Source organism: Microtus pennsylvanicus, chromosome 7, assembly GCF_037038515.1.
Source record: "Microtus pennsylvanicus isolate mMicPen1 chromosome 7, mMicPen1.hap1, whole genome shotgun sequence".
Taxonomy (NCBI): domain Eukaryota; kingdom Metazoa; phylum Chordata; class Mammalia; order Rodentia; family Cricetidae; genus Microtus; species Microtus pennsylvanicus.
Window position 1 is genome coordinate 8,338,310 of NC_134585.1, and position 15,137 is coordinate 8,353,446.

The following is a 15,137-nucleotide window of genomic DNA, read 5'->3' on the forward strand; positions in this document are numbered from 1 at the left end:
CAAATAATCCTACAGGTCAGGCAGTTATAAAAAGATCAAATCAAACTATAAGGGATATGCTAAACAGAAAAGGATAAAAAATACCCCCAGAAATATAATGCATAATGCTTTATTAACCTCGAATTTTCTTAACACTAATGAGAAAGGAACTGTAGCGAGCTGCGTGGAATCACACCTGATGGAGATGTATAATCAACTCCTGAGACGGCTAAGACCTGACTTATGCTATGATAACGCAATGATTATCAGCTGCTTGCATATGTGTGGGTCTATGGGCAGTGCCCACCTGGCAATCCGGGATTGGCAGCCCATGCCTACTTAAGGGCTGGGAGAGGTTTGCCCAGAGAGGTCAAAGAGAGAGGGAGAGAGAGGAAGGAAAGAGAGAGGAGAGAGAGAGGAAAAGAGAAGGAGAAGGAGATAGATTGCTGTGAATAGAGTCCTGGAATAAACTGCAGTGAGAAGAGCTTCGGTGGTTGCGTCATCCTTGCGGGTCGAGGGTGGCCGTGACAGGAACAACGGCAATGTTGCACAAAGAAAAAAAAACTTCTAAATTGCACCAACCAGTGTATTTCAAGGTGTGCTGCCCTCAAAATAAAAACCAAGAGATATGGTACATTAGGGAAGGGGTTTTGTTCTTGTTTCCACAGAAGAAAAACTATGGATACCAATCAAAATTAATAAACATTCACTTTAAAAAAGAGAAACCTCTTGAGAAAGAGAAATGACAGCTCATTCACAATGGTGACAACCATATAGGTGGTAGGGAAACCATATAGGGTTGGGGTAGGGTTCTGCTCTTGTCTTTATAGAAAAATACACATCTTCAAAAATTCAAAAGACAGTGGATGTTTGGATGCTGACAGAAGAAAAATAACTTTCCAGTAAGGCTCATCAAGAAAAAGGAATATAACTTATGAGAACAGATAATCAAAACATATACATTTAAATATATATTTATGAATATACAGAGCTGGTTTTGGAGTTCTTCTCTAAATCCAAGTTTGTTGTTAAAGGAATATTAAGAGTTTCTGTTTCATGTCAAGAGCCATCTGGTATGAGATAGAAAGAAGACTTTAGGAAAAATTTTACTTTCTCCAAGCCTATTTTGTCTATATCATATTCTTCACTAAATGTATGTCTATATAAATAATGTTTAAGTTTTCCGTGATGAACAATAGAGTTTCCTACAGATCCTTTTCCTGAAGTAATCTTTGAAGCTTCCAGAAAGAAGATAGGACCCCAAAGCAACAACTCCACCTGTTTGAGATGACATCATGATGCTGATAGAGCTACTATAAGACTGTTTTTTTTTGGGGGGGGGCGGGTACCAGCTGCTAAAATGGTGCACCTTCTCATGACATTCTGGCCAGAACTTCAAATAAGAACTTTGGGAAAAACCCTATCGACTGCTCAGAAATCATTTGCAACTATATTAGACAGTAATCTTGAAACTTAACCATCACTTTACTTTTGCAGGATCCCATAAAGAGACCATCACCCCCATGACACCAGGAAGCAATTCTAGAGGATGATGTCCCCTCTTTGTGGAGGAGGTCCTTCTGTCTTTGTGTTGCTTTCATTGGTTAATAAAGAATCTGCTTTGGGCCCCTGATAGGGCATAACTTAGGTAGGATGAGAAAACAGAACTGAATGCTGGGAGAAAGGATGGGGAGGAAGAAGTGATGAATCCTCCGCCTTAGACAGATGCTGGTTAGAATCTCTCCCAGTAAGCCACTGCCACGTGGCGATATACAGATTAATAGAAATGGGTTAACTCAAGATGTTAGAGGCTAGAGCTAATGGGCCAAGCAATAATTTAATTAATACAGTTTCTGTGTGGTTATTTCAGGGCTAAGCAAGCTAGGTGGCCGAGCAAAACAAGCGACCCATTCTCCTACATCCTCTCCCAAAAGTTTGTCCTCAGGGTTAGGAACACTGTTTAGGGATTGTATAAGTAGAGGGCTGGGGTGCAAACTATGTAGGTTCTGAGATTTTTTTTAAAAAAAGGATAATAATAGTGGGTAATAGAGTGAATACTTGTGAGCTACTATTTATGGATAATTTACAATGGTATACTTTTTGTATATTGATACAAGTTAAAATTATATTTGTTATTTCCATTTATAATATTTGTACACCTATGCAAAGTTATTCTGTCAGACTGAATATATGCATGTTTCTACCTCTGTTTAGGACATTTTGTATACTGATTCAACTTTTAGGATATATTTTCATATAGCATTATATATTATTCTTACCTCTGATCAAGATATTTATACATTGCTTACATTTTGAGGTCATTGTATTGATTTGCTGCACATTTGTGTACAGATTATTTTATATTCTGACATGAAGTTTTAGTCTTTAAGTTACACAGGTATTCAATATTATAGGTCAATAGTTGTTCATGTTTGTTATACATACAGTCAGATTAATTAGGTTCTTTAGATACACAGATTGTGTTCTGCCTAGATAGCTAATCTTCAACCACTCCAAGAATTTGTAGAACATGGCATTTAAATAACTTAGGGTTCTGTTGACCTAAGACATGATTGTTCCTGAAAGCACCAATTTATTCCCGAGAGAATGTTGAGCACCAAAGACACTCCACTTGGAGTTTGTTTTCTTCTTGGCACAATTGGTGTTTGGGCAAGAAACTGTCCATGCCTCAACCACTGACAAGTACATGGTATCCAGACTAAATAAGCAGGACACAAGGAAAAGGACTGCCAAACCTTGTCAAGGCAGGGTAAGATGGTTCTGAAAAATTCCCTGCCTCTGAAAATGGTCTGTCAGTTACACTAAGCCTTACCCAAAGTTGGTTACTTTGTTGCAAATGACTTTGGGTGATTGCTCAGGTAGTCAGTTGTCTCTGTAATATACTGGTCTCTTTGGAAGCTGCTTGACTGCACTTCCTGCCTACTCAAGTAATATTATCTCCATTCTCAGGCCTTCGATGGGGTTGAAGATTAGATAGTCATAGTTACCTTCCTTTTATGATTTAGACAAGCTTATTTTTGATGCAAGACTTAGACTCTTTGGAATAGATTGTTTATTAAAACATTTGTCATGTGTTCCTTGCTTAATATTATTTATGTTGGTTGTAATTTATACTTGATATCTGTTCCCATTGTATATAGTTTGTATTGGGTTTGGATCACTCTTGTTTAGACAAAAGGGGAAGATGATGGGGAAGCTTTGTTAACCACTTATCTTTAAGAGGCAGGACCAAGTTAGGGTGTGGCTTTCTGTGACCTGGAGAAAAAAATGGGCACATGGCCCAGGTGCGCTCTCTCTCTCTCTGTGGTTCCCTCACAGCATAGCTGAGCTTGGACTTCTCATTTCTATTTCTTGAGTTTTCCCCCTTATAATCAATAAAAATATAATTGTTTTATCTTTTAGCTAGCCTGGTTATTTCCTGAATGCAGCTACCTTCTACATACCCACAGGAAGGCTCACCGCAGTGCTGGTAAAGCAATGAAGACTATCACTGTATGCTGTAGGAGACCAAGGAAACATGACTCAGAATGCCAGCTTTCTCACCAAGCCATCAACTTCCAAGGTAGCAGCACAGGTATCAACAAATGACAGATCAACCACACAACAGTGCCATTCCCCAAGAAATAAAGAACAAGGGAATATGGAAAAGCTTCCCTAGTGAGTGGTTTCAAGGACTGTGAAGGTCTGGGAAGATAACAAAGCAAATCACTCAGATACTTAGGAGACACGCTGATAAAACCAAAGTACCAGCTACTTTATATTTTTAATGTTTTCTTTTCCAAATCCAAAACACACTGTTCTTCACACTTTAGAGTAAATTAAACCTCCTGACTTACTCCACAAGCAGTGTTGATACTTCGCAATTGCACTCCAGCAACAGATTCCTCATTTCCCTCACACAAATCCCTACTTTTCAAATGATACTGCAGTCAGCAGATCACATGGAAGGCAGTGGATAGGGGCTGCTTAGCCAACTAGGCAGAGAGACAAGGCTGCTCTTCCAAACACACTGGTGTGGCAGGTGGCTCTACTCTGATATACATGCAGAGCCTGAGTCCTACTCCAATACATTAAAGTGGGCAGAAATGCCATGGGAACAAAGCTTTCAGAATGGTGTGTCACCTATTAAAGTGGCAGCAGCATGTAATTTTCACATTCACAATAGAAACAGGTTTAACTAATGAATTCAGCCTGGCACAGACAAATCCACAAGCTCAGGCAGAGGGACCAGAACAAGAATGGTGCCTCCTGGTTGGGCAGGGAAAGCAGTGCTCCTGTTTTGAGTTGGCTTCCTAGTAGGAAAAAGGAAAAGTTTCTTTCAGAGCTTCACATAGCTTGATGGGTCGTGATAGGCAGAGGGTGTCAGGCACAAGTAGGGATTCTGTGGGGAGAGGCCTTTGGCAGCACACTTCTGGCTACTGTGATCCTTCTGGTCCTGGACCTTATAAAATGGGAATGTATCTGAGCTCTAACAAGCAAGTTTTCACTGCTGCCTGCTTCTTGACAGTGGATGGAATGAGCCACTTCAAGCTCCTGATGCTTTTACCCCTGCCATAATGGACTACTTCAACTGAAGACAGAATAAACCTTTGCCGTGTAGGTTGCTTTCATCACGGTATTGCCACAGCAAAAGGAGAAGAAGCTAACAAAGAACGAAGACAACAGCAGAAGGCTAGAAGACCACATCTGTACTTATATGGTTGTAACAGCATCAGAATGTGGCTAGAATACATTAAAAAGACAGACTTTATTTTCTAAACCACCAAAAGAAAAAACACAAAGCTAATAAGTCCATAATGGAGAGACAAAGAATTACTACTACTACTAAATTAATCCAGAAGAGAACAGTAATTTAATGGAACAAGAAACAACAACAACAAAAAAAAAAGACAAGCAGAAAATAAGATAGACCCACTGACAAAAGCCTATATTTCAGAGAGTTAGAAGGCTGAGGCAGGAAGATCACAAATTCAAAGCCAACTAGACAATTTAGTGAGCTGCTGATTCAAATTATTAATTTGGGGTAGGGGTTTCTAGACAGGGTTTCTCTGTGTTACAGTCCTAACTGCCATGGCACTAGCATTTATAGATCAGGCTGGCCTTGAACTCACAGATATCTCCCTGCCTCTGTCTCCTGAGTGCTGGGATTAAAGGGATACATCACCACTGCCTGATCAAATTATTAAATGTTTTCAAAATTTGGAGAGCTGGGCAGTGGTGGCACATACCTTTAATCCCAGCACTCTTTGTGGAACAATCTTTGTATACTGTATATATGTATTGTTCTCATTGAAAATAATAAAGTCTTTAAAAAGGGAGTAAAGTAATATAAAAGAAAAAAAGCCATGTAAAGATGGGCAATACCAGAGTCTGGATCCTGTATGTTATTGTGTCTTTAAATTTTTTGGCTGAGACCTTACTTAAAGGGCTCCAATTTGGACAGACTTATTTAGAATTGAGCAGGCACAGTCTCCTTAAGGAGTGCTTATATGTGCTGGAGCATCATCCTCATGTTTTCATGGTGCCAGAGCCAGAGGCAAGCTCAAGTCAATGTTGCCACATGGCAAGTCCTCTTAGCTATTGCCCCAGAGAATCTTTCAGCACAAATCTGGCTGAACTCGGTGATGGGTGACTAGTGAGCCAATGACGGGAAAGGTTTTTGGGGGACTGCCCCAACTTAAGACAGGAAATGTGTTTCGACCTGGATGCTTTCCCATGACAGCTAAGGGGTATTGCCTGACATCCAATGCCACCCAAGACAGGCCTAGTCATATAATTTATATAAAAGGTGGACCTGTAGGGCCCAGGTCTACCCTCGTTCCTGGGGTGCATCTTGAGGACAGTTTCTGGTCAGTCAGCGAAAGCATTCTGTTTGTTCCTGTGCTCCCTCTGCCCCATCTGGTGATTAGCTGTAGAGCACTGTTGACTCCATCTTTGGTATGGTAATTTCCCACCTGCCTGGGCGGAAATCCTTGTGCAGTAGTGAGGTATATAAGGATTTCCCCAAAGTTAAATTAACGGCATTCGGCTGATCTCCTTTTGAACGACCCGGGTCTCTTTGTGTGTTCTTTCAATCTCCAGGCCCTTGCCCGACTCGCATACAGTACAGTGGCGTGCGAACTGTACCAAGGGTGTAACACAAAATGGGGTGTTAAATGAACTAGCTTTTTGGAGCCCATTCCCTATGGTGGGATACCTTGCTCAGCCTTGATACAGAGGGAAGGGGCTTGGTCCTGCCTCAACTTGGTATGCCAGACTTAGTTGACTCCACAAGGGAGGCCTTACCCGCTCTGAGGAGTAGATGGTGGGGGTGGGGGAATGCAGTTGGTATGTAAAGTGAAAAAATATTTTTTAAAAAAAGTACAAAAAAAATTAGCACACAGTAAAGGCAGGAAATAGAGAGTGAATAAAAACAACACACAGTTCCAGACCAGAACCTAGTACTATCATTTCTGGTGAGACAGGAAAGGGCCACACTCCAACTCACACAAGCAGCAAGCCTGTGTATCCTATTCAGGCCTCCATCTGGCTGGACAAAGCTTACTGAACCAGCTAGGGCCCCCTGCTTTACTCAAGTCTACCAATTTCAAAGTTAATCTCATCTCAAAACATCTTTGCAAGTATGTGAGAATGTCCTAACTAAATGTGTAGATACAGTGGGGCCTAGGCAAGTTGCTTGGAAGCAAGCCTTCAACCCAGCATGAAAATCAGCCTGGCTATTCACTGTTCAAAGAAACTTTCCCGCTACCGCACTCAAGGGTCAAAGAAACATATTATCCTAAAGACCAGAGCTGGAGGAGTATAGTGAGTATTTTGTTTATAATCTAACAAATAAAGCTTGTCTGAAGATCAGAGTGCAGAACTAAGCCACTAGTTAGCCAGAGGCCAGACAGTGGTGGCACACAACTTTAATCTCAGCACTCAACAGAGGGAGACGGATCTCTGTGAGTTCAAGGACACCCTGGGCTATACAAGACTGAATCTGTATAAAAGAGAAACAGAGCTCACACAAAGGTGATCACAGCATTTAGGATCACATGCCTTTAATCCCAGACCTAGGGAGGTGGAGACAGGAGTGATATGGATGGGTGGAGAGGAGAAAATAAGGCGGGAGGAGACAGGAGCTTAGATATAGTCTGAGGATTCAGGATTCATAGAGACAGATGCAGCATGAGGTTTTGTAGAGACAGCAGCAGTTTGAGGATTCATAGAGACAGGATAGCCCCTTTGGTCTGAGCATTGGTAGAGGTAAGAACTCTCTGGTGATCGGTTGCTTTGTTTCTCTGATCTATCAGCTTTGACACCGATAACTGACTCCAGGTTTTTATTACTAAGGCCTCTATAAATTCACACTACAGAGGACCATGTCTAGTAAGAACCTGTGGAGTTCTCTATTAGGCTATTACCTAGAATTGAACTTAGGCTTTATCTCCTTCGTCCAATCCCTGAGCCACAAAATCTGAATTCAAGTTTGAAGAAGTTCAGTTATACTGACACACCTCTAATCCCAGCACACAGTAAACTGAGGCAGGAGGATCACAATTTGGAAGCTAAACTAGACTATAAAACAAGTAGTTCTCAGTTAATACAGTTAAGGTCCTACTTGAGTTTTGTTCTTTAGGTACAATTTACTATTCTAGCTAAAAGCATTTTTAACAATATTTTTCTCTCTCAGCTCTTGGTTCAATGAAGAAAGCTGGTTGGTGGTCTGTTCCCTCCTATTCCTGGCTCCTAACATGAGTTGGATCACAACATGGAAGTTGGACCACAAGGAACCCTGCAGAAGGTTCTCACATGAGATGATGGTTGCTTGGGACACGGAGGACACTTCCTGCTATTCTAATCCCAGGTACAATTTAAAAGCACAGTCTCAGGACTCCAAACAGACTAGATCTTGATGTGACAGACTAAAAAGAAATCAAGAGTTGCTGGGCCGGGCGGTGGTGGCGCATGCCTTTAATCCCAGCACTCGGGAGGCAGAGGCAGGTGGATCTCTGTGAGTTCGAGGCCAGCCTGGTCTACAAGAGCTAGCTACAGGACAGGAACCGAAAGCTACGGAGAAACCCTGTCTCGAAAAAAAAAAAAAAAGAGTTGCTGGGAGGGCTTAAACGCCTGATAAGTTGAGAAAGAGAGCTGAAATTCACTGAGACTGGGAAGACTGTGGACAGGGCTTGTATGGAAAAGGTTGTAATTTGGTATACACATTGGAAGTGAATGTCCATTTGACGTGCATGTGGACTCATCAGAGCTGGCTCTGAGAATGGCGCTCTAGAGGAAGCTCTGAGGTCAAGTTTGTAAAGTCTGTAAAGCGTGCCATGCTTCAGGTCACTCAGAGAAGTAAGTGGATGTGTGATGGGGTATGAATGCTGTGTGCCCATTCAGCACTGTATCTTCAGGCAGGGAAGGCAGCACCACAGCTGCCAGTGGGATTCTGACACTAGTCTGCATTAGCAGTTACATAACTTGTGGTCACCACCCAAATACACATTGTCCTCATCAGCTATTTGTTAGAGTTCTGTGCCAGTTCTGTGGTTTAAGAGGAATGTGAAGAATTTGAACCCAGCCTGGGAAAAAGGCAGCCACGTAGATGAACAAATGAAAGAAAAATGAAATCCAGCAAAGGTTAGAGGGAATGAGATGAGCTTCCCCGAGATAAGCACAGCAGCAACTATTCTCTGAAGCAGAAGGTCTGAAAACTCAGAAGTAACTTGCTTAAGTCAAGCAAAGTAAAGGGAAACAAGTTTCCATAGGATACTTAGATCAGAAATAAAGGGGAGAGCCGACACCTGCTGGATTATGGTAAAACCCTGAGGTGGACTCCCACTGTACAGATCAGAAAAGTGAAGTTCTAACGGATTAGATCAGTTTACCAGTACGAAAGTTTCAATTCACATCTGTGTAGTGAGTCCAAAGCTGCTCTCTTTAAACACATCAAGCTCCGTAATGGGATTATATGATAACACAGAAATTGATTTCTAAGAGTTAGCAATCTCTTTGCTTCAGACCTTTGAAAAAATTATTAATCCTGAGCAAAATCGAGAACATTTTCACAAATTGAATCTACTTAATGGTATAAGAGTATAGACAGCCAATCTTCAAATTCTTTCCTGGTCAGAGGTCAAGGGGTCAGGTCCTAAGAGGAACAGTGCAGTCACCAAACACAAGCAGCAAAGTTTCTCAGGTAGCCAGTGTGCTCCTGTTTCCTACTTCACAATAAAACACACTCTCAACTTTCTAATCTGCAGGGCAGGGCTGGGGAAGGAGCTCAGTAGCAGACTTGCTAAGCACCGCCTGCAGTTCCAGGTTGCAGTACTAGCAACAACAAAAGCCAACTTAAACACACATTAAATTAACATTTAAGATTAAAACATTTAAAATTAAAGTGACATAAAATAGAAAGTACACAACTCAGTGGTTAAGCATCTGGGACTTGAGTCCAGCATGTTTTGTTTGACTTTACAAGCAATGCAGCTAAAGGCATCAAGTGAGATGAGTTGCAATGGATCTCAGGGTTTGGATGTGCTTGCTGTGTTCAAAGAACAAGGAACCGTCTTCAAAGTCGAGAAAGTCAAACAGCCCCAGTAGCAAAGTGGTTAAGAAACCTTAGGAACCACTCTATTGTGTCAAGGCAGGTAGTCTACGGGCATAGAGAGCACCCAGGAGAGAAGTATAAACTCAGCTGAGATTCTTACTCACCCCACAGACACTTCAAGGCCAGCAGTTATGGCATCAGAGAACACAACTCACAAAGGCTGCTGGAAGGTCACTGATGCAAGCAGAGCCAGACATATTGTCTGAGACAAAAGTCTCTGCAAAACCAAGCAATGCCAGTTCCAATGGCTGCTAAAGTAGACCATCTCCAGAATGGAGGTTTATAGCCCTGTCCAGTGCCTGCAGAGCAGCTAGGGTAAGGTACAGGGTCATGGAGCAGGCAGGGTTCAAACCCAACTCCACTGCCACACAGCTGCTAACCTCCAGCAAGCCACTTGGCCTCCTCATCTGAGAAGGAGGCAATAATGCCTTGCCTTACGGAACACTGACAAAATAGATCAGGGTACATATGTGGTCCATGTAGAGCGGCAGCAGCTATGGCTCAGTTGGGACTTCCTCTTCAATTATCTTCTCCCTAAGTATCTCCCCTAGTCCTACAGGCTAGTACTATGGATCTGCACACAGACACTAAGTTCAGGAATCACCTAGTTCTATGATGCATTCTCAAGAAAAAAAAAAAAAGCTGTTTAGTTGAGTATTCAGGCTTGGGGCACATGGATCTAAAGTCTATTTAACCAACCTTTAAGCTGTGGAACCCTAGGGTTTCACCCTACTCGTATGTTTACAAGATATATGCTACTTTTTGAAGGATCCTGACAGAGGATGCACTGTTGTCTGAGACAGAACTTCTTAGTCATAGCTACAGCCAGAATGTCCATGTTTGTGCTGGCTCAAGATCCATGAATGAGACAGACTTTGCACATGACATAGACTGCATTTCAGCGCAGGGACCCCAGGCTTAGAGAACCCACAACTCTTCACATGAATAGTAGTGTGCCCTAGAGTTATATATCTTCATGACAATGGTGCCAAACACATTCTGCTCTGGTAGGAGAGAATACCTCTACACTCACTGCAAGGATGTCCACTCTACATACATCCTTCAAATGCCCTAGGACATACAGACACAAGAGAATTACCTACACACCTGGGCTCCTGGCTTAGAAGATTCAATATTGCTAATATGTCAATTTTCCCCTAAATAAACTACTGATTCAACAGACACCCAATAAAATTTCTAAAAGGGTTTCTTGTTTGTACTAAGTGACACATTTATTCTCAAATTCATGGCAAAAGTCTTAAAAACAGCCAAAACAACTTGGAAAAAAAATAGTGGTGAAGGTAAACAAGAAAGGAAGCACTAAGGTAAGATTCATTTTATTTACAATTGAAGATATATCCATATGCAACTTCATGGGTCTCCTATTTCATTCTGCCTAGACTTCTGGACTTTTCCTTCCATGTCCACCACATATCTACTATTCTGAAGGAGAATGTTTGTGCTGTTTTATAAAATGATCTTTGTTTCAAAGGTGACAACTAAAACTAAAACCTATAGTTGAGAAACATAATGAGGAACTACTAGTATACCAGTTGGCTTTCTAGAGTAGAAAGTTATTTGGGGAGAAGCAGGGATTTGAGAACCCAGTGTCTGAGGGTACCAAGGTTTAAAAGCTGCCACCACAAAAGAATATTCTTCCTCTTCCATCCCCAGAAGCCACACCAACAAAAGAGAAAAGTTATTTTTAAAGAGTAAACATTGTAAGAAAATGGTTCCTGATTTCTAATACACCAATACCTCCTCCAGTTGGGTTAGCATATGACTGACTATACAAGAACATAGCAGAATACTGCTTACCATTCAAAAGCCACCGCAGCAAAGGGATAAATCCAGGACTCTCACTGATGTATTTCAAGCCTTTTGAATTGATGCTCACATTGTACAGGGACATCAGCATTAGACTGAAATGCAAAAGAATACAGTGCTGGCTTTATGTGTTATCTACATTGTATTTCATCTTGAATCATTCCCTAAAGGACCTAAACATATTTACATCTCACATGTCCAACTATAACATATGGGTAGAACAATTACAAAGCGGAAACCATGTTTAATGGTTTAATCTGCAGAAGGAATAAAGGCAAAACAGAAAACAAACATGTTGCTAGACCTGTGTATTGTTAACTCTGTGGCCTTAAAGTACTTAGTTATCAACCTGGATTCCTTAGTAGAACAAATCTTCTGTAACAGAAGTGTTCTAAGAGGTACCTTAATGTTTAAAAGGAGAAAAAATGTTTTAAATGGGAGGGGATGATCTTGGGAAGCCACCCAGTAACTCTGCTTAATGAAATGGAAGCTGTCTCCTTTCTAGGGATGAGACCTGGGACAGGACAGAAAGCACTCCCTTGCTATTCTTCAGCCTGAAAAGAAAGTGATGCAAGAGACCACCTTCGTCACCCTAAAGCAATACCTGCTCCATGAGCACCCAGTACTAGAGAACAAACCAGCCAAAGACAGAAAGATACCAGTAACAGACACAGGGTTACTCATCCTCAGCTGAACCCCAAAGACAAATCGACACCACTGACCAAGTCTAAGGCATAGAAACAAGTTTCTCCTCAAAGACTGCATGCACTATGAGAGAGAACTGGTTAAGATGTTTAATCTCACTGGGTGCTGGAGACAGGACCCAGCGCTTCCACACTAGGCAATGTTCCACTACCCTACACACCTATCCCTGGTCAGATGGTTTGTGACAGAAACCTACAGTTGGAGGTCTACTCATTTTTTAAAAGGAGCACAACAATGAAGTACATTTTTATACAGCACTGGGGCCCAGTTCCAGGACCTTGTGCATACTAAGCAGCCAGATGCTCTCCCACTGAGGCAGCCTCAGTCCTGATAATTAACTACTTAACATACTTATTTAGATCTGGTGTCCCCATCCCTGCCAAGTAAGAATCTAAAACTGTGATTTACAAGTGATGGGGTCCTAACATACTATCTGTATGCTAAGGCTCATCCACTGTGTAACACAAAGAGAACAAACCAACACCAGCCCCACTGATTACAAATCCACACACACACAGTGCTTTGAGCATGTTTTTTGGAAAGGCAGTTGTTATAGTCTGGACCATGTGGTAAAAGCCTGGATGCCACCCTGTGGCAATACTAGGAGGTAGTGGAATTTCCAGAGGATGGGGCTGAAAGGAAGGGTCATTAGGGGGTTCTGGAAAGGAGTGACTGAAAGCTGAGTATAAAGGACTCCTCACCTGTAGTGAGGATCCCCGACAAGTGTCATGGAGTAGGGTTCCAGGAGAGGACTTGTTCCTAAGTGGACACTTGGTTCTCAGCTGAAGGCTCTAGCCCAGGTCCCAGTTGGGTTGCCAGACCAGTAAAGGGAATAAATACCCTTACCCTGTATGGAGCCTAGGTAGTAGATACCGTGTATGACTGAGAGGGGTTTCAGAACATAATAAACACGCATGAAGGTCAGAAGAGAGCAGGAGGGAGGACAGGGCCATTTCTAGTCAAGAAATGATGGACTGTAAAAATACGTCACAGAGTTTGAGCTGCACCTAGTCCCTGCTCCTTGAAGTTTCTATTCTCTTTCCCCCACCTGACAGTGTCCTTAGTGTTACCACCTAGGTGGAAATCAGTGGAAGTAATGGTGAAGTCTCAGGGCCTTCACAGTAAACTTCACAGCAGCTATGTGTCCTGCAGGAAAGCCAGGCCACCTTTGTAAGCAAACCCACTGAATCACATCTCCCTTGCTTTCTGGAGTACAGGTCTCTCAGCCACATGTGGATTGCTATGCGACCTCTTTCTCAAGAAAGCTCTTATTTGCCAAAGACAATAAATATCTCTGGGTTAGTCAGGGTGAGGACTGCTGTTTTTGTTATCTGTTTGCTTTAAGACTGGGTCTCCTGTAGCCTAGGCTGGCCTTGAACTCTCTATATAGTTGAGAGTGAACTTGAACTTATGTTCTGATTCTCCCACCTCTATTTCCAGGGTGTAAACTACAGGTGTATGCCACTGTGCCTGATTTAAGTGATGATGGGGTTGGCCTCCTGTGTACTAGGCAGGTCCTCTAACAATTAGGTCATAGCCTCAGCCTCAGGACTGTACTTTAAAATGCTTCTAGAAATATTTCCACAAAGTATTTTAAGACAATAGCAGTATCTGAGAAGCAAGCATGAAGACAAAATGACAAAGCCCACTATCCAGGGAGTGTGTTGCTTCTCTCCCATGTTGTCAACTGAATAACACCTTTAAAAGGCTGGAGAGTTCCACATGTCTAACATGAAGCAAGAGTTTTGGTTGCCTGTTTTCATAAAGAGTCAAATGGAAATACCAGTGTCACACGAGAGCAGAGGGAGAAAAATTCAGGAAGTAAACAAATTTTTTTTTTCTCTTTGGAAAGTTCCTGAAACTCAGGAAAGCCTCTCCTAGGATTATATAACAACCACTGGAGGATGAGCCGCACTGCCTGCTAGCTGTGTGAGGAACTGAAGGAAAACAGCTTCTGTGAGTCATCACTCAAGCTGGGGTCAGAATTTCAGTGATGGAGATGCCTTTGAGTCATACATGTTTCCGTAAGGAACCTCAATAAATTTTGGTTCACTAAAAGTTAGACTTGGTATAATCGTTAATTTGTCTGTTGTCAGTGCCCTATCTGAGCTAAGTAGGCATTTGCTCACATCTCACCCCCAAAAAAGTAACAACAAAGCCATCTGTGTTACATTTTGGCAAAGAATCTAGCTGCATTCTGCCCCGATAATGAGGACTCAAAAGCAATGGAATTGTTTGGTGGAGGGAATGAGAAAGTATAACAGCATTCAGTTGTGACGTGATTTCTGACCAATGATCTTATCTACTTTGACAGTTAAAGTGAGTGGCAAGTAGAACAGAAAGATGTGATCTGATCCAAAAGCATGAGGAAAAGAGAAAGCTACCTGGGAATGCTATGAAACCTCAAAATCCAACCCTAGTGACACATCTCAACCAATAAGGCCACACCTACTAATCCTGGCCAAACAGTTCCACTAACTGAGGTCACATATTCAAACATACGAGGCCAATTTCATTCAAACTATCAAAACCACTGAGCTATTTCTCCAGCCCAAGATTTTTTTTAGAAGTTTTTAAAGAAGGTTTTACACGCAAAAACCAGCAGCTAAAAGAAAACCGAACCCATCTCTGGGCCTGAGGCACCAATTCTGAAAGTGAGCAGCTTTTGACGGTAAAGTGATAAGAGTAAAAGCCCCAGGGGAGAAGTGAGTCACAGAAAAAAAAAAACACCTCAGCACAGCACAGCAAAGGCCCTATTCAAGAGGACTTAGGCTGCTAGCAAAAGCAAAGGGAGAGGCTGGAGAGATGGCTCAGAGCTTAAGAGCATTGCCTGCTCTTCCAAAGGTCCTGAGTTCAATTCACAGCAACCACATGGTGGCTCACTGGCCTGCAGACATCACACAGACAGAATATTGTATACATAATAAATAAATAAATATTTTTTTAAAAAAAGCAAAGGGACTTCAGCAGAGAGACTAAAAACCCTAGAGAGAAAAAGGCAAGCAACCTACAT

General features: G+C 42.0%; 1 protein-coding gene across 1 annotated transcript in view; it reads right to left on the bottom strand.

The window, feature by feature from the left end:
• Nucleotides 1-15,137, bottom strand: part of Hsf2bp (heat shock transcription factor 2 binding protein) — an 82,242-nt gene that overhangs the window by 25,289 nt on the left and 41,816 nt on the right. The window contains exon 9 of the mRNA XM_075978732.1: nt 11,411-11,514. Coding sequence (XP_075834847.1) covers nt 11,411-11,514 — 104 coding nt within the window. The remainder of the gene's footprint in view (nt 1-11,410; nt 11,515-15,137) is intronic.